General features: G+C 44.1%; 1 protein-coding gene across 1 annotated transcript in view; it reads left to right on the top strand.

Annotated features, from left to right (window-relative positions):
* Window positions 1–21,769, top strand: part of LOC133449034 ((E3-independent) E2 ubiquitin-conjugating enzyme UBE2O-like) — a 46,373-nt gene that overhangs the window by 16,541 nt on the left and 8,063 nt on the right. The window contains exons 2-19 of the mRNA XM_061728165.1: window positions 1,290–1,349; window positions 1,441–1,551; window positions 3,944–4,041; window positions 5,624–5,687; window positions 5,795–5,938; window positions 6,047–6,156; window positions 6,823–6,970; window positions 7,579–7,636; window positions 9,055–9,223; window positions 9,738–9,893; window positions 11,460–11,614; window positions 12,477–12,589; window positions 12,695–12,823; window positions 13,602–13,691; window positions 14,908–15,238; window positions 16,322–16,665; window positions 18,785–18,965; window positions 20,001–20,137. Of these exons, the coding sequence (XP_061584149.1) occupies window positions 1,290–1,349; window positions 1,441–1,551; window positions 3,944–4,041; window positions 5,624–5,687; window positions 5,795–5,938; window positions 6,047–6,156; window positions 6,823–6,970; window positions 7,579–7,636; window positions 9,055–9,223; window positions 9,738–9,893; window positions 11,460–11,614; window positions 12,477–12,589; window positions 12,695–12,823; window positions 13,602–13,691; window positions 14,908–15,238; window positions 16,322–16,665; window positions 18,785–18,965; window positions 20,001–20,137 (2,598 nt within the window). The remainder of the gene's footprint in view (window positions 1–1,289; window positions 1,350–1,440; window positions 1,552–3,943; window positions 4,042–5,623; window positions 5,688–5,794; window positions 5,939–6,046; window positions 6,157–6,822; window positions 6,971–7,578; window positions 7,637–9,054; window positions 9,224–9,737; window positions 9,894–11,459; window positions 11,615–12,476; window positions 12,590–12,694; window positions 12,824–13,601; window positions 13,692–14,907; window positions 15,239–16,321; window positions 16,666–18,784; window positions 18,966–20,000; window positions 20,138–21,769) is intronic.

Here is a 21,769-nt window from a genome sequence, read left to right as displayed (position 1 = left end):
TTGACGTTGGTCGATGCCGGCGTGTAGGGCGTTGACGTTGGTCGATGCCGGCGTGTAGGGCGTTGACGTTGGTCGATGCCGGCGTGTAGGGCGTTGACGTTGGTCGATGCCGGCGTGTAGGGCGTTGACGTTGGTCGATGCCGGCGTGTAGGGCGTTGACGTTGGTCGATGCCCGGCGTGTAGGGCGTTGACGTTGGTCGATGCTCGGCGTGTAGGGCGTTGACGTTGGTCGATGCCGGCGTGTAGGGCGTTGACGTTGGTCGATGCCGGCGTGTAGGGCGTTGACGTTGGTCGATGCCGGCGTGTAGGGCGTTGACGCTGGTCGATGCCGGCGTGTAGGGCGTTGACGCTGGTCGATGCCGGCGTGTAGGGCGTTGACGCTGGTCGATGCCGGCGTGTAGGGCGTTGACGCTGGTCGATGCCGGCGTGTAGGGCGTTGACGCTGGTCGATGCCGGCGTGTAGGGCGTTGACGTTGGTCGATGCCGGCGTGTAGGGCGTTGACGTTGGTCGATGCCGGCGTGTAGGGCGTTGACGTTGGTCGATGCCGCCGTGTAGGGCGTTGACGTTGGTCGATGCTCGGCGTGTAGGGCGTTGACGTTGGTCGATGCCGGCGTGTAGGGCGTTGACGTTGGTCGATGCCGGCGTGTAGGGGGTTGACATTGGTCGATGCCGGCGTATAGGGGTTTGATATTGGTCGATGCCGGTGTATAGGGCGTTGACATTGGTCGATGCCGGTGTGTAGGGCGTTGAGATTGGTCGATGCTCTTGGCATTGATAGAGAAGGCTGGAGAGGTTTTTCCAAAAACAATGGTCTCGGTCTTGCTCTCATTGAGGTTGAGGAAGTTTCTAACCATCTGTCTGTTCCGACAGACGAGGACGAGCTGACCCCCCCCCCCCATCAGTCATCAGTGTCCAACAACAAGTCAAAGTTGGAGACAAAAACCGTTGACTGTTGTCGACAAAAAAAAAAACGAAACAAAAAAAACCGTGAGGCATCACCGTCCGTCCATCCCATCTCTGAGAGCTGCACATGTGCAGTAGACGGCAGTAACAGCCGATGCGTCACCACGGCAACTGGCAGCAACGGTCATTAAAAGATGTAGTTTTGAATAAAGCGTCCATCATTCTTTTAGTTTTCATCATTTAAACAACCCCATGACAAAGTTTCATGAAGTTTAGTTTCTTCAAGTCTTTTCAAGTTGGGTTGGGATGATTGACAGCTGTCAATCATCTCGGGTAACGGTCCTCCTCCTCCTCCTCCTTCACCTCCTTCTCTCTTCTGTTGCAGCTGAAGCTTGAGGACCGGTCCATCGTCATCAGAGACATCGTGCGGAGGAACAACTCCAACGTGAGTATCCGGTACCCGTAACCATGTCATGTCGTCCCCTCCACCCCCCCAGTCAGAACCACGGCTCCACCTCTCCGTCCTCTCCCCCCAGGACAACCAGTGCGGGATCGTGACCAACATTGACATCGAGTGTGCGGTGAAGTTGGTGGGAACCAACTGTGTTCTGTACCCGGTCAACAGCCGGGACCTGCAGCACATCTGGGTGAGTTCAGCCCCCCCCCCCGGTACCGGGAGACCGCAGGTAACCCGGTCCTGGTACCAGGACTCAGACTGACACCCCAACCTTCAAACAACCAGGATGTTCTTAGAAATAAATCTTCTTGACTTTTTTCTCGAAGTGCACAATAAAAAAAAATCTTCCCCTCTCAAATATTTTTTCTCCTGCACGGCCCAATCCCAATACTCCCCCTACTTTCTTTCACTACACCTAAAAAAGAAGGGACAGATTTTAGGGCACTTGAAATCTTCCCAGGGGCCTGTCCCAATACTCCCCCTACCCCGACTTTCAGCACCACCCCGGCGGCGTCTGCCTGCCTGCCGGCTCGGGAGCTGATTTATGGTTCTGTGTTAAATCGACGCCGAGCCTATAGCGTAGGGTACGTGACCTACGCCCAGGGCCGCCGCAAGGGGTGTGCGAACCGTGCGACCGCACGGGGCCTCGCGCTATGGGCGTTTTTTTTTTTTTTTTTTCTTCCAAATTTTCTTTTTTTTTCGTTTTTTCCCTTATAAATATCAACAGTCACGTTCCATTACAGACCTACATGTGTACTAGTCTGTGCATATCAATAAATATATGTGCAATGATGCGCGTGTCTGTTGTTCAATACAACTGATCAGACCAAGCGCAGACACAAGCTGCTCTGATCCAGACGGTGGAGTTGGAACAAACTGTCACACAATGTCGAGAGAACGAGACAGATTCAGAAGATTTCCATCAGGGGATGAAAAAAGAAAAAAACTAAAGAAAATGGAAGAGTTTAATGCCTCTCTGAAAGGCTCGTTTGATAAATTTGTTACAAAAATCACCGATCCGACCGGGTCTCAAGCAGCCGGGGGTCCCGGGTCGAGGCAAGAGATGATGATGAGCAGGGGAAGGTATCCAGTATTTTGCTAATTGGAAAGTTAAAATTGCGCATATAAACACCCGATCCGACCCGAAAAACTCCAAAATTTTGCCCCCCCCAGCCATTCCGCACAGGGCCTCGCAAAACTCCTAGACAGCTCTCCGTTGGTGTAACGCGGAACCATAAATCAGCCTTTATTCTGGCGTGATCTTCGCGAACAATGGGAAACTAGTGATTATGTACATTCACTGAGTGAATATTATGAAAGTAAAATATATATTTCTCGCTAGAAATGTAACCAAAACGCATTTTTATGCAGAAACTAACTCAAAATATTGATTTTATTCACAAAAAAATAAGAAATGTCCGCCATGTTTTTTTTTTTTAATTCAGTCCGCAAATGACGACGAAAAGCATTCTGGGAAATTTTTTTGTCCCTAGATCCGCTAGTGATGATCGGAAATCCCTCGATCCGTAGGGACATATTCAGCCACTACACTAGTTTTCTCCACTCCCTCTAGGTGAAAAGAGGAATTGGGAACCACTACCCTCACGGGAACGCGCAAAATTTGGGGTAGGGCTGAAAACTAGGGCTAGGGGGGGTATTGGGACAGGGTAGTGATGCACCGAAATTTAAATTTGTGGCCGAAACCGAAAATAATAATAAACACTTGGCCGAATACCGAACAATACCGAACATGGTTCTTCAGCAGTTTTTCATTTATTTTGCCAATTTTTTCACCATTGCATAAAACATTTGATTTAGGCATGCTTTTAAAAGAAAAAAATTTCCCAGCATTATGTTGTTTTGGTTCCACCTCCTGGTGAATGTTAGGTAAAATTCTTATGGGGTTAGTTTTTAGTTGGCCAACGATTTATGTAGTGCGCAACGTTACGGGACGGAGCGGCCAGTCTATTTCCTTATTTTACAACGCCGTTATTAATTGTTCGTTTTTTTTCCCCACTTATTCCACCGAACACTGAAAGTGTTTTTTTTGCCATTTTCGGCCGAACAATTTCGGTTACTGAACAATCGGTGCATCACTAGGACAGGGTCTAGCCTGATGTTACTTCCCAAAAATTGTAACTACGCGTCGCGGCGACGCAGACCAACGCAGACCGAGAGGCTGGGATTGGTTTGCTTGGCAGCAACTCATCTCCAGTTCCGGTTCTCTCTCGGCCGACGTTGTTCACTGTGACTGGAAAAGCCGGAAGCTAAACAAAGACTCAACTAGAGACGATGATATCAATAAAATTGTTATAATTCAGCCACATTGGAGGGTTTTCGAGCAGGAATCGCCTTTTCTTTTCTCCGGAAAAGAACGTAACCCCCTACGCAACAGCAAAGGCTCTGCGTTGGTTTAACATAAATCAGGCTTAATACTCTTCCGTAGGAAACGGGTTTACCTGCTTGGTCTTTTTCTAACCGTGTTGGAAGAGTCCGAGTTGGGGGTAAACTTGCAGGATGAGGTGCATTGTGGGTAATTTCTAGCATAGGAACTGAAACTTGGGTTTGTTTCTTCCTTCCAGTCCTTCATGTACGGCGACTACATCGCCTACGACTTCTGGCTGGGGAAAGTGTACGACCTGACCAACCACATCATCCTCAAGCTGTCCAACGGAGCCAGGTAGGAGTGTTGGTTAGGGTGGAACGGTGCACTAATGTCACTGTACGATACATGATACTCTAATCTTACGATACACGATATTATAGCAGTATTTTTTTAACAACCTTGAATGAGGAACATATGACTGGAAAAAATTGTCTTCTATTTGAAAGACACAAAATACAAAACAATACTGTACGTTTGCCCTATTGTTACAGTTTGTAATGCTTTATAGCTGTTTAAGTTTTAAAGAGAAAGCCAGGCCAACCATTTTCCACAAACTGAACTAAAAGTAAATGTCAGGTTTGCATTATGATCTTCAGTTTCATACAAGTACAAATATTTAGCCACAAACTGAATAGTTTCTCTCATGTCTGATTTGACATTTTACTTTTCCAGAAATGTAATAACGAAAATGAAATAAATAAATAAAAGTAAATAAATACATTACAATTTTACCAAAAAGGAAGAAAAATCCAAGGCACTCTTTATTGTAATTGGCAATTTCATGTGAAAAAGATTAAAAAGTGGGTTACAGCCCACGCGTTTCGGCCACAGCCTTCTTCAGAGAGCATCAATCAATCATAAAAAAGATTGATTCCTGCTCACCTTAGAATTTAAGTTCGGAGCCCAAAACGGAGTTCGGAGTTCAAAACCCCACAAGAGCAAAACGGTACTAGTTTCTTCTGAGCGTAGTCAGATTTTGGTCCGCGGGTCGAGGCGCGGTCGTCACGTGATCCCTCTGCACCAACAGTATGTTACTAGTAAACACAATATGTAAGGGATAATGCCCGACGAGGTGAACATTAACATAAATATATAAACGACGCGGGTGCATGAACCGTCCCACGAGATGCGTAGGACAGTTTGCCTCCGCATCGTCTATATATTTCTTCGAAGGGCATTATCCCACTTATACCACGGTCACTTACCAAAAAACATAAATATTAAATCAGTTATTCATGCTTTAATGTGTTTTCAGTGTAAATCATTAGTTTTATAACAAGCCGCAGCTGAGCGACTATTTAATCTCTCGTCTGCAGCCGTTGTAACCTGGTAAATTACAAAGTGCCAGTGCCACTCCTGGCAGTTACAAGCCATAACTCAGTTTCCTTGGTAACGGGAGATATTCTAGTCCGTTCAGCTATTTTCTTTTCTCTCCTCTTCTGCATCCCAGTCATCAAAATTGTTAAATCCACCAAATAAATTAAAATAAATTACAAAATCCCTCATGTGTCCGTCCTGCGGTAGCCGGCTCTTCTTCTATGAATCTCCGTTGCCGTGGTTACCACCTGGCAGTTGATCCAGTAATGATATTAAAGTTATCAGGCAATTTGACAGAACTTGTTTTCTAGGTGTCGTTTATAAGTGATAACCTACACCTGCCAGCCAATCAGAATCAAGTATTCACACAGACAGTGGTATAGATTAATATTAATAACCCAATATCACGATACAGGTTGTCACCTCCACGACACGTATCGTGACGTTTTTGTATCGGGGAATTTCGTGACACGATATATTGTAACACCCCTAGTGCACGTGGTCTGGTCTGAGTCCAGGTCCTGGTCCAGGTCTGGTCTGATCCTGGTCTGTGTTCCAGGTGTTCCATGAGCGTGGAGGACGGGGCTAAGCTGTACGACATCTGCCCTCACGTCAGCGACTCGGTACGTATCTCCTCCTCCTCCTCCGCCCCCGACCCGGTTCTGGTTCTGGTTCCACTGACGTGTCTCGTGTTCTGGTTCTGGTCCCGCTGACGTCTCTGTCTCCTCAGGGCTTGTTCTTCGACGAGACGTACGGGTTCTACCCGGGCCAGGTCCTGATCGGCCCGGCCAAGGTCTTCACCAACGTGACGTGGCTGTCGGGGGTCAAACCGGTGCTGGGGAGGAAGTGCAAGTTCAGGGTGGTGGTGGAGGAGGTGAGACTCCGTCAGCGGCTCGGCCCGCGGTGCTGGTACCGGCACTGGCGCCGGCCCTGGCCCGGTCCAACCCGCGTCCCCCCGTCTCACCCACCCCTCTCTCTCCAGGTGAAGGTGGTGGAGCTGAAGGTCACCTGGATCACCAAGAGCTACTCGCCCAAGGGGTCGGACAGCGTTTACCCGCCGGCCTCCACCATCACGCAGGAGAACCTGTGCAGGTACCGGGTCTGGGTCTGGGGGGGTCAGGAGTGACGTCTCCTCTGATTGGCAGGATATAAAAACAGGATTTAAAAAACATGATATAAAGACAGGATTTTCACAAGGTACAAAAAGGAAGGGGTTTAGGGGCCTGATATAAACACTATTGGGTGAACGGGTAGATTTGTTTATATTTATGTACAGAAATGGGCAGCTAAGTGTGTGTGTGTGCGTATATATGTAAGTATATATGTGTGTGTGTGAATATGTGTAAGTACCGGTAGATATATACATAGATATAGAGCAGATGCAGTTAATAGAGACAATATAGTGTAAATAAGTATATTTATATAAATATTTATATGGGCATGTGTGTACAAATATATAGAAATATTCAACTATGTGTATGTATGTATAGGTAAGTGTGTGAGTATAATTACAGTATATTATAATAATTATAATAATACTGTTATTTAGCAGTGTGAGTACAGTGTGTGAGTATTTATAAATACGTGAATGGGGGTAGGATTAAATAAGTTTACACTTCTTCCTACTCCTTGTTGCACATGTTAATTAAGATTAAGTGTTAAAGGATTAAATTCTTTGTTTTGTTGTTTTGTTTTCTCTTCTCTCGAATTGTTGTTTTTTTACATGTACAAAATAAATCAAATCTAAATTGGCTACAGGGTGCGGCGGCTGGGCTACTACGACCACACCCAGCGACAGCTGGGCGAGCGTTCCCTCTACGTGTTTCCTGCCAAGGGCGACGCCACCAGGATCACCTGTGAGGGACCGGAGGGCCCGGTTCTGCCGGAGGACCCGGTCGCCAGGAAGGTTCGGATCCTTTACTTATCTAAACATTTCAGACGTTTGTTTGGGATGGATGGATGGATCTAGTGTCATCAGTGGTTGACCATCCGGTTCAGGTTCAGCTGGAGGTTCAGGGTCACGTGACCTGGTGATCCAGAGTTAATGATCTAAAGTGGTTTCTGGTCGTTGGACCTGCAGCTCTGGATGTTTCTGTTATTCACTCAGACGCCTTTATAAACTAGAAACAACAGAGTTATAAACTATAATTGATGCAAACAGAGATATTTGTGTTTTATAAACTATAAACTGAGTTGTTCGGGGATTAAAGTTCTCCGTCTCTAGACGGATTTCCATCAGTTGGAAAATGAGGAAAATAAAGAACAAAAAAACATTTGCATGTGCGTTTTGTTGTGGTAGTTTAGACTATCCAATGAAATCATGTTAGGCATTAAAGTGAAGCTGTTGTAAACCAATAAAGCAGGTTTACAACAGAAACCACGGCAGAAAAGGGGCTGCAGCGCAGAGATGGAACTGGGGGAATATGAACTGGCCTGAAAAAATGTTTCAGTCAAATGTTGTTTTTCTTGCTTTAATCCCTGGTTGTTTCACCGTCCAACTTGTGTCTCCTGCAGCTCAAGCGGATGTTCAAGAAGGATTCTGGGAAGAAGATAGAAAACGCTGATGCACAAGGTGCTGAATCCGTCTGTAGTTCATGTTTGCAGAACCAGAACCAGTACGAGTTCTGCTTCTGTTTTCCTGCAGAAGTTACTATAAAAACCCCCAGCTGATCTGATCAGAGAAGTTTTAGTAATTTGATGCCTCAGATGGAAACCACACAGTTATTATTATTATTATTATGAATGTCTTGTAATAATAATAATATTCTTAATTATTATTAAGAATAAAAAAAAAAATTCTAAGCTGTCTCAAAAGCTGAACAAAGCAGATAATTTGATTTCATTTTAAAGGCACCTAAAAAAAGAATATCACTTTCAATTAATCCAGTAATCCAGAAGGTTTTAACCACGTTCAGAGCAGCTTGTCCTGGTTTGTAAACGTTGTTTCCTGGTTTTTAAAGGTATTGTGACATCATTTTTAACATGCTTTTAACACTATTAAAAGTCTTGGCCAACATCCCTCAAATGTGTCTAAAAGAGTGTAACAAGAAAAACTTCACTCTAGTACTCTTTTCCTGGCTTTTTATTACAGTGTTTTTTTGCGCCGTGAAAAACGCTTCCTTTCCCCCCTTTCCTGTCAATCATTGCTCCGCTCCTCCTCCAAACCTCCTCCTCCTCCAGCCATACGCTCACAGCGGCGTCGGAGAGTTATGCCGCGTTCCATTTGTCCTCGGAAGTGGGGATTTACTAGTTCCCAGTCGGAATTTTCAACTGAAACGCCCCTCGAAGTGGGATTTCCCACTGGGAAAGTGGGAGAAGCTTCACCACCCCCGAGTTACCATTCAAAGATGGCTGCTATTCCCAGTTCCCAGTTCCGATTTCCGAGGTAAATGGAACGCGGCATTAAGCCGAGAGCGACAGGCGAAGCATGCACGGAAAAGCAGGAGGGCGAACCACAGCAAACAATCATAAAAATAAAGGCATGCAAGCAGCACTGTCCCCTTATCTTAAGTCCAGTCAGTGGCCGCGGGTCTTCTTAGCAGTTTTCCTCCGGTGATTAGAACAAAAGAGCCTCTAAACAGCTCCTTGTTAAGCCTCATTTATGGTTCCGCGTTAAATCGACGCAGAGCCTACGCCGTAGGGTTCGGCGTATGCTGCGCGTCGCCGCGTAACCCTACGCCGTAGGCTCTGCGTCGGTGTAACGCGGAACCATAAATCAGCCTTTATGGTGCGCTGGAGAGGAGAGGAGGCAGGGAGCTGGGTGGAGGGGGCGGTGATTTAGCGGATCGTTACGTAACGATCCGCCACCAAACCAGGTGCGCCGTTTTTGCACAGTTATGCGGAAAATCCCAGAAAGCACACAATACACTGAATGTTAAAAGTTCGTTGTTTTTTGGGTGTAATTGATGTCAAGACACCCAACAAAACACAAAAAATCAAGAAAAATGTGTTTTTCATGTCACAATCCCTTTAAACGTTGTTTCCCGTCAGGCGACCACAAGCCGGAGCAGCCGGACCCGTCCCAGTCCAACAACAACGGGCCGGTCCAGAACTCTCTGGAGAACCAGAACCCCCAGAACCCCCAGAACCCCGACGAGGGGGCCGAGCTCGGGGAGCAGGACGCCGACGACGAGGCGGCCGAGGACACGGACGACACCAGGTGAGGGAGGGGGGGCCTGTTGCTAGGCAACCACTACAGTCGGGGGAGGAGGCCTGTTGCTAGGCAACGGCTACAATCAGACAGTGGAGTTGCTGGAATGCTCAGTAGTATTATTATTATTATTATTATTATTATTATTATTATTTAAACCCAGATAAAGCTGCCACTTTTGGCGTTTTTCAGTTTTTTATTTTTTATTCAAATGTTTTATTATTATTATTCAAGAGAAGTTAGATGAACAGAAACTAACCGTGGGTTTTTTTATTTAAATGTTTTATTCTTATTCTAGAGAAGTTAAACTAACAGAAACTAACCCTGGGTTTTTTTATTTAAATGTTTTATTATTATTATTATTATTATTATTATTATCATAGAGAAGTTAAACTAACAGAAACTAACCGTGGTTTCCTGCAGCTATTAATTATTATTATTATTGTTATTATTATTATTATTATTATTATTATTATTATTCTAGAGAGGTTAAACTAACAGAAACTAACGTGGTTTCCTGCAGCTCCCTGACGTCGTCGGCCAGCTCCACCGCCTCGTCCCAGAGCGGCGGCCTGGGAACAAACCGTAAGAAGAGCATCCCGTTATCCATCCGCAACCTGAAGAGGAAGCACAAGAAGAAGAGGACCAAGTTCTCCCGCGAGTTCAAGCCCGGGGACCGGTGAGTTCACGGTCCTGGACGACCCCCGTCTGACCTCTGACCCCCGTCTGGGAGCCCTGTACTGTAAAAGTGATCATGTCGAGGGGAAGTGACGTCAGTCACATGATTTGGTCACAAATCTCCCCCTTCAAACAGGAATTCCCAGCAGCCGTTTCAGCCACTGAGCTGTCAATCATCCACATCCAGGAAGTTGTTTCTGAGTTACGGCCTTCGTTCCCCAGAACAGTTACATTTAGAAACAAATACAAACATTTAGGGACTTTCATGTCAAATAAACCCAGTTTTATCAGTTTGGTTCCAACAATAATCCGAGTCACAACGTTTCATCTAAGAATTGACCCTTTGTTGCCAGGTCGGACAACTGTCGTCTCTCCCCACTCCTGTGTAAAAATTGTGTTTTAAATCATCTTATTTCTAATTATTGTACCAAAGAAATTCAACAGAAACTAGATACAAATAAAAAGGAACACTTTGGGTGTAGTGAGTTTAATAAAACTGAGGTTTTTTGGCAAAAACGTGATATTTTGATGAGTTTAGCTCATAGCACGGTGGAAGGTTTGCTCGTCCACGTAGCTTCATCCAAAGCAGACATTTATCGTGATTTATCGTTGGTTTTGTGATTAAATGTATTCCTGTGATTCTGTCTGGGTAGCGGGTATCACTTCCTAACCTTTTTTTTTTTTCCCTTTTTTTTATTGAGATCAATAGCCAAAGTAACAATGGTACATACATCTTTATAACTATTTCTATTTAGAAGAAAAAAACCAATAGAAAGATCACTACATACAGTGACCGGAGTGTACCAAGTATCACTAAAAGAAAATCACAAGTCAAAGATTCTTTCCCTTTTTTTTTCTTTTTTTTTAACCCCTCCAACATAAAAAGAAAATAAAAATAAATGGATATAAAATTATAGCAGGATAATAATTAATTACGCAAAAAAAAGAATAGAAAAAAAAAAAGAAAAAAAAGAAAAAAAAAAAAGAAAGGAAAACAGCTCACTAAACTATTACTCTAAACACCATAATGCAAATACACACCCACACATAAATAAAATTGCAAAAAGGAAAGAAAAAGTATATGAAAACACCTACTTTTTAACCATTTTAAGATAAATAAATAAAAGCTTTCCCGGTTGTTTTGGAAGTTCGGATCAGATTTCTACCAGTTTGAGGATAAAAATCCGCTGCACATTCACGACACTAAGTGTTACTAATACAAGGTTTAAAAAAAGAATCCAGTGATTTCAGTTTTGATACAAGTAAATTAAAAACTACACTTTTTCCATTGATGAACCGGATATTCTGACCCGGATGAAGCAAACAGAGAACGATGTTTCTGATTGGTCAGTCAGGAACCAATCAGAACAAAGGGTCAATTAATGTTGATGTTTCAGGATTTTAGGGTTTTCACCACATGAATCCACATTCCTGCTTCTCTCCATCTTCATAAACTTCATGTTACCTGTAGTGACACCAGATTTATTCAGATGCAGCTTGCAGGTGCATTGTGGGTAATTGTGTTGTGCCGTGGTTCCGGTCACAGAAAGCTCCGTTTCTCTCCCAGGGTGGCGGTGGAAGTGGTGTCCACTAAGACCACGGCGGATGTGATGTGGAAGGACGGCCGGGTGGAGAAGGGGATCCGGTCCAACGAGCTCATCCCCATCCAGCACCTGGACGGACACGAGTTCTGCCCCGGGGACTTCGTCGTGGACAAGAGACGTGAGAAACCTCCGCCGCATCACCGCATCACCGCATCACCGCATCGCCGCTGCGTGTTTCTAGCTCTGGATTCACATGAAAGAGTCAAAAATCACCTGTGGTCACGCAGTGGGCGGGACTTTCAAGCTGCTCTGCAGAACTAGAGGAAGAAAGTTTATATAACCTACATTTATCTATATGTAGCTGCACATCTTCAGTTTCAGCTAGAAACATTTAGTTCAGGTAGAAACATTTAGTTCAGGTAAAGAAACATTTAGTTCAGGTAAAAACATTTAGTTACATTTAGGAAAAGCTCCATTTGGTTCTTTGGTTCTCCTCACGTTCTCACAATCATGTAACAGCTAAATGTAAATTATTACCAGAAAACTTACAATACATGTTTACTTTCAGTTCAAATAATGACGATAGTCGTAGAAAATGTCATTTTAAACATCTACTTGCCCGAACAACTTTAAAGCAGATGATGTTTCTATTGTTAGAATTAAGTTATGGAATTCATTACATGATGATTTAAAGGGCTGTATAAACATATTTCAGTTTAAAAAGACATTTAAAGAGAAAAAAATGGCAATGTATGGATTAAATAGTTAAGATTTATAATATATGCGTATGGAGACAATCTATCTTTGATTTTTTTGTTTTTCTTTCTTTGTGATATTAACTAAGTAATTGTGCAGAATCTGTTATTATTGTTTAGTTTTGAGGGAGGGGCAGGTAGAATAAGATTTTCTTCTTCCTGCTCCTTTCTGGTTCTGGAATAAGCTTTTGATTGTGTTTCATTTTACTTATTTGTTTTTTTTGTTTGCATATTTCCATGATGGGAATAAATAAAACTGAAATGTTGGTTGTTCTGGTTCTGCAGCCCAAGCCCTGCAGGACCCGGGCGTCTACGGCGTCATCCAGTCGGGCGACCACAAGGGCCGGACCTGCGTGGTGAAGTGGATCAAGCTGAACTCCAGCAGCGACGACGTGGAGGTGGGTGACCGGGGTCAGCCGGGGTCAGCGGGGAGTAACCCGTGCGTTGTTAGAGCTGGGGCGGAGCTCCGTAACCATAGCAACTGACGGTTGTGTGGTCTCCAGGTCACGGGCGTGGAGGACGACGTCAGCGTGTACGACATCGCCGACCACCCGGACTTCCACTTCAGAACCACCGACATCGTCATCAGGATCTGGAACTCGGAGGTCGGAGAGAACGACTGCGAGAACGAGGTGAGCGTTGGTTTGTTTGTTTTCAGTCGCTGCCAGTACGTGTAGTTACCACAGCGGGGGGGGGACCTGATCTGATCTTCTGCCTCAGTGCTCTGACCGACCGCCCCGTCGTCAGTTGGCCCAAGATTGACCAATTTAATTCTCTCCGTGAACGCTGCATTCGTCCTCTTGTCCCTTTCTGTCAGAGCCTGCAGGACTGTTTTCTTCATCCCGCTCCCGCTGAATTTCTGACCCTTACTCTCCGCTCCCGCAAAACTCAAAAACACGAGAATTCATGCCGCACAATGATAGAGATGCTTTGATTGAGTGTCTTCTCCCGTCCCGCAAGAGAAATGTCCAGACAAATCTATCTGATTTAATGTTAACATGATCATTGTGGAGCTTGATGGATGATTGACAGTTCATAGACACATGACTGAAAGTTAGATGCAAATCCATCTTTGTACTTGGAGGACCTGGAAATAATTAAAAGAACAGATGGAAATAGGAAACATAAAAATTGTGAGGTTTTCAAAGTTGTAGCGGCTAAGTTAGTTTTTCTTCCGGTAGTTTAACTTCCGGTCCCCCCCCTATCCAATCAGAACCTTCAACCCCCAGACCTGGAGAGGAATTGGAGAAAGTCCAGCAAACATGTTTTCTATGTAAACCTCAATTCAGAATTAATATTTACATGTAAACTGGAAGGAAAATAGTTTAATTCTGAATGATTTAATTTGGAATAATTAATTCTGAATTAAAAATCATCATGTAACCGTGGCCGATGTCGGTTCCCCTGCAGACGTCGGTGGGCCAGGTGTACCGGGTGGACGTGAGCAGCAAGGTGGAGGTGGTTTGGGCCGACAACTCCAAGACCGTCGTCCTGCCGCAGGTGAGTTTGTCCTGGACCCGCCCGTCGTCCTCCGGCGGGCAGCGTGTAGCTCCTATAATGTAATAATTTCACCCTATAATGTAATAATTTCCTATAATGTAATAACGCCTGAAAATGTAATAAAATTTGCACTTAACTCAATCGAAAATGTAATAAAACCCAATAATGTAATAACTTCACCAATAATGTTATAAAATATCCTGACTGATATTGTAATAACATTTTTACCGATAATCTAATACCTTATTACGTTATTGGGAATTTATTCCATTTTCAGGTGGGTCTTTTTTTTTTCTTCCAAAACTGATAATGTAATACTTGACAAATAATGTAATACATATGTTCATTTTCAGTCCAGAGTTTTACATTTTGTGTTTTAAGTATCTAAGAATGTTATATACGCTGGATTTGAAACACCAGAATGACTATTGGGTTAAATTGCAGACTTTGAGTAGCATGTAATAAATTCCCAATAATGTAATAAGGTATTACATTATTGGTAAAAATGTTATTACAATATCCGTCAGGGTATTTTATTACATTATTGGTGAAGTTATTACATTATTGGGTTTTATTACATTTTTGATTGAGTTAAGTGCAAGTTTGATTACATTTTCAGGAAATTATTACTTTATAGGGTGGAAATTATTACTTTATAGGGTGGAAATTATTACTTTATAGGGTGGAAATTATTACTTTATAGGGTGGAAATTATTACTTTATAGGGTGGAAATTATTACTTTATAGGGTGGAAATTATTACTTTATAGGGTGGAAATTATTACTTTATAGGGTGGAAATTATTACTTTATAGGGTGGAAATTATTACTTTATAGGGTGGAAATTATTACTTTATAGGGTGGAAATTATTACTTTATAGGGTGAAATTATTACATTATAGGGGGAAATTATGACATTATAGGGGGAAATTATGACATTATAGGGTGAAATTATGACATTATAGGGTGAAATTATGACATTATAGGGTGAAATTATGACATTATAGGGTGAAATGATTACATTATAGGGTGAAATTATTACATTAAAGGGGGAAATTATTACATTAAAGGGGGAAATTATGACATTATAGGGTGAAGTTATTACATTATAGGGTGAAATTATTACATTATAGGGTGAAGTTATTACATTATAGGGTGAAATGATTACATGATAAGGTGCTACAGAGCTCCCCCTGACCCGGTTCTGCTCCTCTCCAGCATCTCTACAACGTGGAGTCGGAGATCGAGGAGACGGACTACGACTCTGTGGAGGAGACGAGCAGCGTCCTGTCCACGGAGGAGTGGGAGGACGAGAGCGACAGCTGGGAGACGGACAACGGCCTGACGACCGAGGACGACGGACACGTCAACAACTCTGACATCATCGACACGGCCACGCCCACCCCGACCCCCACGGGGGCCTCGGCCTTCATCATCCCGCCCTCGCCGGGGGACGCCAGGGACCGGGGGGACGGACGGGACGGAGTCCCCAGCCCCGCCAAGGGCCCCCCGGGGGAGGACGGAGACGTGGCCTCGCCGGCGTCTGGAGGTCAGAGATGCTTCACTTAGAGATTATCACTTTTACCCAGAACTGCTCCCTTAAGTCCGTTAAGCTCCTTCGTCTAAGACGTAAGAGTTGTTTTTGGATGTTTTATCTTTATCTCGTCTCCAAAGACGCGTGAGTGGATGAAACAGTTTCCTTTCACGGTTTTATCCAGGGATGCCCCGATAACGATTAAGGAAGTTTATTTGTAAAGCACAATTCACAAGGTAATTCAAAGTGCTTTACATCAACATTAAAAGCAGCAACAACACTTAAAACATAAATAACACATAAAATGATAAGAAAAGAGGTAAAATAATAAAAAGCACAAGTTGTTAAACAGTAAGGGCAGTAGATCCAGCAGGTAAATCTCATTCTTACAATGACAAGAATTACGTTTCTATACGGTCAAAACGTACAAAGACCGGGTCAAATAATCTGTGCCGATTCGTGCGGTGAATTAACCCAATTTGACAATTCTACATAACAATTCCTGCATTCAGGGCTTATCCATGACTTTGCGCGGTTTTCAAAAAGTATTTAATTTAAGAGTAAACTTAAATAACAAATAAGATAAGAGGTGAAATAATAAAAAGCACAAGTTGTTTAAAAATAAGGGCAGTAAAGTACAGCAGGTAAGAATTTAATTATTATTTTTATTATTATATTTATATTATATATTATACAAACCTAAAAATTATAAAAAATAAATATTTTTTTTTCTAAATTACATGAACTTATTTAATGTATTCATAACAAGAAAAATAATTGTTTAAATATTTTTAAACACAAAATTGGAATTGATTTTGATTTCAACATATAATGAACCACAATAATATAAAAAAGGAGATTTAATATGTCAGGTGTTAAAGTTTATTGTTGTAGCCTGATCTTTACTTGACTGCACTTTGGTTGTTCTTAAATGTGCTGTGAGGATCAATTTATCCCTTTTCCTTTGATTTATTTTAACATTGTTTAAATGATGACTTTCCAAACAGGTTCTCCGTGTCTCTATCGTAACTCTGTTCCGTTAAATCCTCCCTCATTTGTCGTAACTCTGTTTCCTTAAATCCTCTCATCTCTCCTCAGCACCGACCCCCGGGGCGGCGGTGAACGGGGCGGAGAAGCCCAGCAAGGACGGCTCGTCCCGGGGCTTCAGGGAGCTGAAGGAGGCCCTGAAGATCCTGGAGAGCCTGAAGAACATGACGGTGGAGCAGCTGTGGACGGGCGGCTCGCCCACCTCCCCCACCGCGGCCGAGCCGGCCTCGGCCAGCGTGGCCAGCCCGGCCCCGGCCGCCCCCGAGAAGCCCACCAAGGAGAAACGCTTCCTGGACGACATCAAGAAGCTGCAGGAGAACCTGAGGAAGACGCTGGACAACGTGGCCATCGTGGAGGAGGAGAAGATGGAGGCGGTGGGGAGCGCCGGGGCCGAGGCAGGTGGAGCCGCCGCACAGTTGATTCTGGCAGCCATGTTGGATTTAGTCTTGGTCTTATGGTGGATTCACACTGAAAGCGTCAAAAATCTCCTGACGCCTGCATCGCGCTGCTTAGTAGTTTCAAACTATAGTCTGTCGACGCCTGCAGTGGGCGGGGCTTCAAGCTGCGCTGCAGAACTGGAGGAAACAAGTGCGTATAGTGTACATATACATATATATATATATATATATATATATATATATATATATATATATATATATATATATATATATATATATATATATATATATATATATATATATATATATATATATATATATAGCGTGCACATCTTCAGTTTCCTATTTCACCATGGGTTTGGGAAGCCTTCTTTATATTTTAGCGTTATTTCCGCGTAGGTAAGATTGAGTTTAAAGGTATTCTCCCTGATCCGGAAGAGCTAGCAAGAATTTTGAAAGAGGCACCTCTAAGCCCCGCCCATTCGGTCCGAATGATACGGATTGGTCCAGGTCCAGGAAGGGAAAGAACCAATCAGATGCCTTCATTTTAAACCACGCCCCCCCGCCCTGTCCCATGCGCGCACTCGCTTCCAGTCGCCCCCGTGTCCACTTCCCACGGGTCCTCCTGGGCTCACAGTGTCCCAGTGTAACCCCCCTCCCTCCCCTCTGCCACGGAGCCCAGTAGTTATTTCCAGAGCGGGTCGGTCCCGCTGTGTGTGACCGGGGAGCAGAGCCGTTAGTCCGGGCTGCTGCTGCAGGACTCTCTGCCCAGCAGCAGCCCGCGGGGACACAAAGAGCCGCAGCAGCGCCGGCTCGGAAGCTGTATGGGGGTCCGTGGGAATGTAGGCGTCTCCATCACGGCGAGAGCGGAGAGCGCCGGTGCACGGTACGGCAGCGCGGCTGGCGGAGCGCTGCGTTGCCGTGCAGGCTCTGTTGCCACAGCTACGCCGTAGGGTACGCCGTAGCCTACGCCCCATCACCGGCCTCGCTTACAGGTGAATGAGACATGGGGTAGTTTTGCTGTAAATGTGCTGTCCAAAATGTTTAATAATCGTATGCGCGTTCGTGTTTGTGGGGGCGTGGCTTTGGACGGAGCGCTTGTGGGTGGGGGCGGGGCTTAGAGGAAGCGCCACTTTCAAATCTTGCTAGCTCTAGGAAGTTGCATAGAATAACTTTAATGCTCCTTAACCAGGTTTGTCCTGGATCAACATCAACCACCATCGTTGGTCCCGGTGAAGCTGCAGTCTGTCTGTGGTGAACACTGACACACGGTTAATTAATACGCACAGTTTTTTATTATTTTGCGTTGGATCGATGAAGCAAATAAAATAGTTGGGACCATCCAGCTCCTCAACCATCAGATACTGTTTCACATGATCAGTTCAGGTAAAAACATTTAGTTCAGGTAAAAGCGGCAGTCAAATCAGCAAAACTGTCATTTTATCAGGAATTAATATATTTCATCCAGCAAACTAAGTGTGTTAGTGCACCGCTCTGCTCCTGTACGCATGTGAATGAGTGAACGTTTGTGTGTACATGAAAGTACAATCTGCATTGAGGCTTCTGGAATCCCGGTCTGGTATTGGACGCTGCCTCGGCGTCGCTGCTGCTCATTTGCATAAAGTTCAGATTTTTCAACTTCAAATTGACGCTCTGGACGCCTCCAACTCCAACTCTGGCCTCCGACGCCTCCAACGCCTCTCGCAGGGAGTTTTCATAAACAATGAATGGCAGCTATGACGCCCATGACGCTTTCAGTGTGAATCCAGGGTTAGTCTTTTGGACGAAAATGCTCATTAGTTTTAGTCACATTTTAGTCATTTCTATATGTGATAGTTTTAGTCGACGAAAACTCAAAAAGGTTTTGATCAGTTTTAGTTAAAAAAAAAAAGAGTATTTTCACCAATATTTCCAATAATAAAGGTATATTCTGTTTTAGCCTAAAGCTAGCAGACTCTACGTGTGATAAAGCTGCACATGTAACTGACCAGTTTAACATATCAACGCACTGATGGAACATAAACACAGAGAGGAGCACACGTCACTGTAGCAGTTATTAAGCAGTCCTGGACGTGTCGCCCCCACCAACCTGCTGCTGCTGCTGCTGTTATTCCAGGCGGAGCGACCCGGGGAGGAGAAGCCCCAGCAGGAGCCCGGGACCCCGGTGGGCGGGCAGGAATGGCCCAGCGAGTTCCTCAGCGAGACGCCGGTGCTGTGTCAGCAGAGCGGAGGGAAACCCGGCGTGACCTTCACCAGCGCCAAGGGGGAGGTGTTCTCCGTGCTGGACTGGGCTCCGGGTGAGTACCGGGAACCACGGGGTTCTGACGAGGTGAATCCTGGAGACGTGAAAGCAGCAGGAACAAGCTGGTAGTTTCTGCTGAAGCCACGACGGAGGAGAGACGAGTAAAAGCAGCTTCTGCTGTCTCGTTGTTGTTGTTAAGTCGGCAGTTTTCCCTGTTTTAACCCTTTATGACCTACAATAGAACAAGTCTAAGCATATTTCTACATTTTTGCATGCTATACTGCCATTTTATGGAGTATTTTCTATGCATCAAAACAACCCATATAAGCCAATCTTTAATAATCTGCATGTTACAAGTCCAAACGGACTAAATGAATTGCTAAAAAGTGCAAATAACTACTAAAAAAATGTAAATAATTTTTTTAAATACAGAAATCCCACAGCTAGATCCTTCAAAACCGTCAATGGAAAAAAGTAACACAGAAGCCTTTCAGACCTCAGGAAATGAATTCATACTTTAGTTTTTGAGATAAATCATTTTATATATCACGTCTTCATCTGGCGCTGAAATCAGCTTCAATCACGGAAAACTGTTGTGTGTGTTGTATAGTGAGTGTGTAGTGTGTGTATGGTGTGTGTGTGTGTGTGTGTGCGTCGCTGAATAATCTTTCGTGAAAATCTGACAAAAAGCAAGAACAAGAGCAAATTCAAACTGACTAGTTTCCCGGGAGAAAAACCTGGACTAACCTGGACCTGGATTTCCACAATTTTACTGGATTATGTGATTTTTCCAAACGATTTAATGGATTAAAACTCTGGGACACTAAATGCAGGATATGGAAGTGAAACTCTTCCTGTTTAACCTGCAGAAAGAATTATTGCTTTTTTATTTGGTTGTAATTATACGTTTTGAATGAATATACAACCGGGAGCGTCGGCGCGCCGGCCGGTCTTAAAGGCTAAACGGGAGAATCACCAGGTTTTCCAGATAGTTTTCAGGTCTGGACTCGTCCTTCATCCTCCAGCCTGGTTCCCTCCTGCATCAACGTTCATCCACCTCTTCTTCTTCTCCTCTTCTTCCTCCCGACAGACACTCACTCGTTCAAGAAGATGGAGTTCCAGCCGGCCGAGGCCAAGAAGTTCTTCAGCACGGTGAGGAAGGAGATGGCTCTGCTGGCGACGTCGCTGCCTGACGGCATCATGGTGAAGACGTTTGAGGACCGAATGGTGGGTTCCCCGTCCTCGGTGGAAACATCAACATTTAACTCACTTCAGTTGATTTACCGTTAAAAAGTCAACTACAAAACAGGAAACTACACAAGTAAACTTTAGTACCGTCTTTTTTAGGGCTGGGGATCGATTCAAATGTCAAGAATCGATTCCGATCCTTAAGATTCAGAATCGATTATCAAGATTTGATGCGATCCAATATTGATTTGGGTTAATGTTATTAAAACAGTTTTGAGCTGTTGCATGAATGATATGACTGTAGTTCTGCAACATATTAATACTAGTATTATATCAGAATCAGAATCAGGTTTATTAAGTCGGCTTAGAAAAACTGTTTTTGACTTCGGATACACCGGCCGCGACTCAATGGTATTATGTGCCTGTTTTTCCAAGGGTGACACTGGGATAGGGGGGGGGGGAGAATAAAAACATCTTCACACTGAGTATAATACAGAGTGTCAAGGTGCAAAAAACACCTTGGCACATAAAGCAACAGACATCATCACAAGACTTGCATGTGGGGGTGGGTCACATCACATCCAAGTGATCGCCGCGGCTTCTTGGCGCTCGAAACCCAGAGACTGTGTTGGGGGGGCTGATAAGAGGGGGGACCGGGAAGGCGTTGAGAATGAGGGAGGTGTGGTTATCAGTAGGGGTGGGAAAAAAAATCGATATTTCAATATATTGTTGTGCTTTCTGTTTCAATAAATAATCGATATACTGTCGGCTAATATGGATATTTTATTACAACACACTTAATGGTTTACGCGGTTGTCACCGCACTATTGTTCAAGCTCTGCCCCGCCCGCCCCCGCTGCCCTCGTGAGCAAAACAAACATGCCGCCTGAGAAACCAGCTCAGAAAATACAGAACCACAGTTTACTCCGTACAGACAGCGGGCTGAGCAGCACTGTTAATGCTGGAAAACTTGCTGTTTGAGCCGGTGTTTAAACTTCCATGTGCGTTAATCTCCGCTCGCACAGACAACCAGCTGCGTTAAGAAACGGACCCCGCTCGCGCTCCACGTGAGGAGAGCGGCTCGTACTGTAATACACAATTATTCCACCTATTACAGACGCCGTTAAAGTAAATGATCGTCAGTCTTTTTGTGTTATGACGTTTATGCTTTTCACTCTGTAAGTGATCCTCGCTCGTATCCTTCCGTGTCCAGTCAACCGTGTGCTGGGAAAACTTGCAGATCATTGAATCACCAGTCACGTTACACACGGACACGGACACTCTCATACACACTCAGACACACGCCCACCCGTGCAAAACCAGTGTTCAGTGCTTTGGATATTTCAGCTTAAATTTCAAAATGTTATATTAGTTCAATGAAGTTCATATTATTTATATTTATTATAGCTTGTTTGGTTTCTTCTGTTATCGGATACAGTTTGTCATGACATGAGTGAAAAATGCCTGATGCTTCATGGCAATATGTGTGTGTGGTGACAGAATAAATTAGACAGGCTAAAAGGATATTGGAAAAGAATATTGTTAAGCCTATTTGAGTTATTTATTTCTTAGTTATTTCACAATAATTATATTTGTGAAATTATTATTTAATGTATTTAATTATTACAAAGCAGTGCACTGTCCTGGTTTATATAAAACATGTTATTAATG

This window comes from Cololabis saira, chromosome 1 (assembly GCF_033807715.1).
Source record: "Cololabis saira isolate AMF1-May2022 chromosome 1, fColSai1.1, whole genome shotgun sequence".
Lineage (NCBI taxonomy): Eukaryota > Metazoa > Chordata > Actinopteri > Beloniformes > Belonidae > Cololabis > Cololabis saira.
The sequence above is the reverse complement of the archived record's forward strand: the minus strand, read 5'-3'. Positions and strand labels throughout refer to the sequence as shown.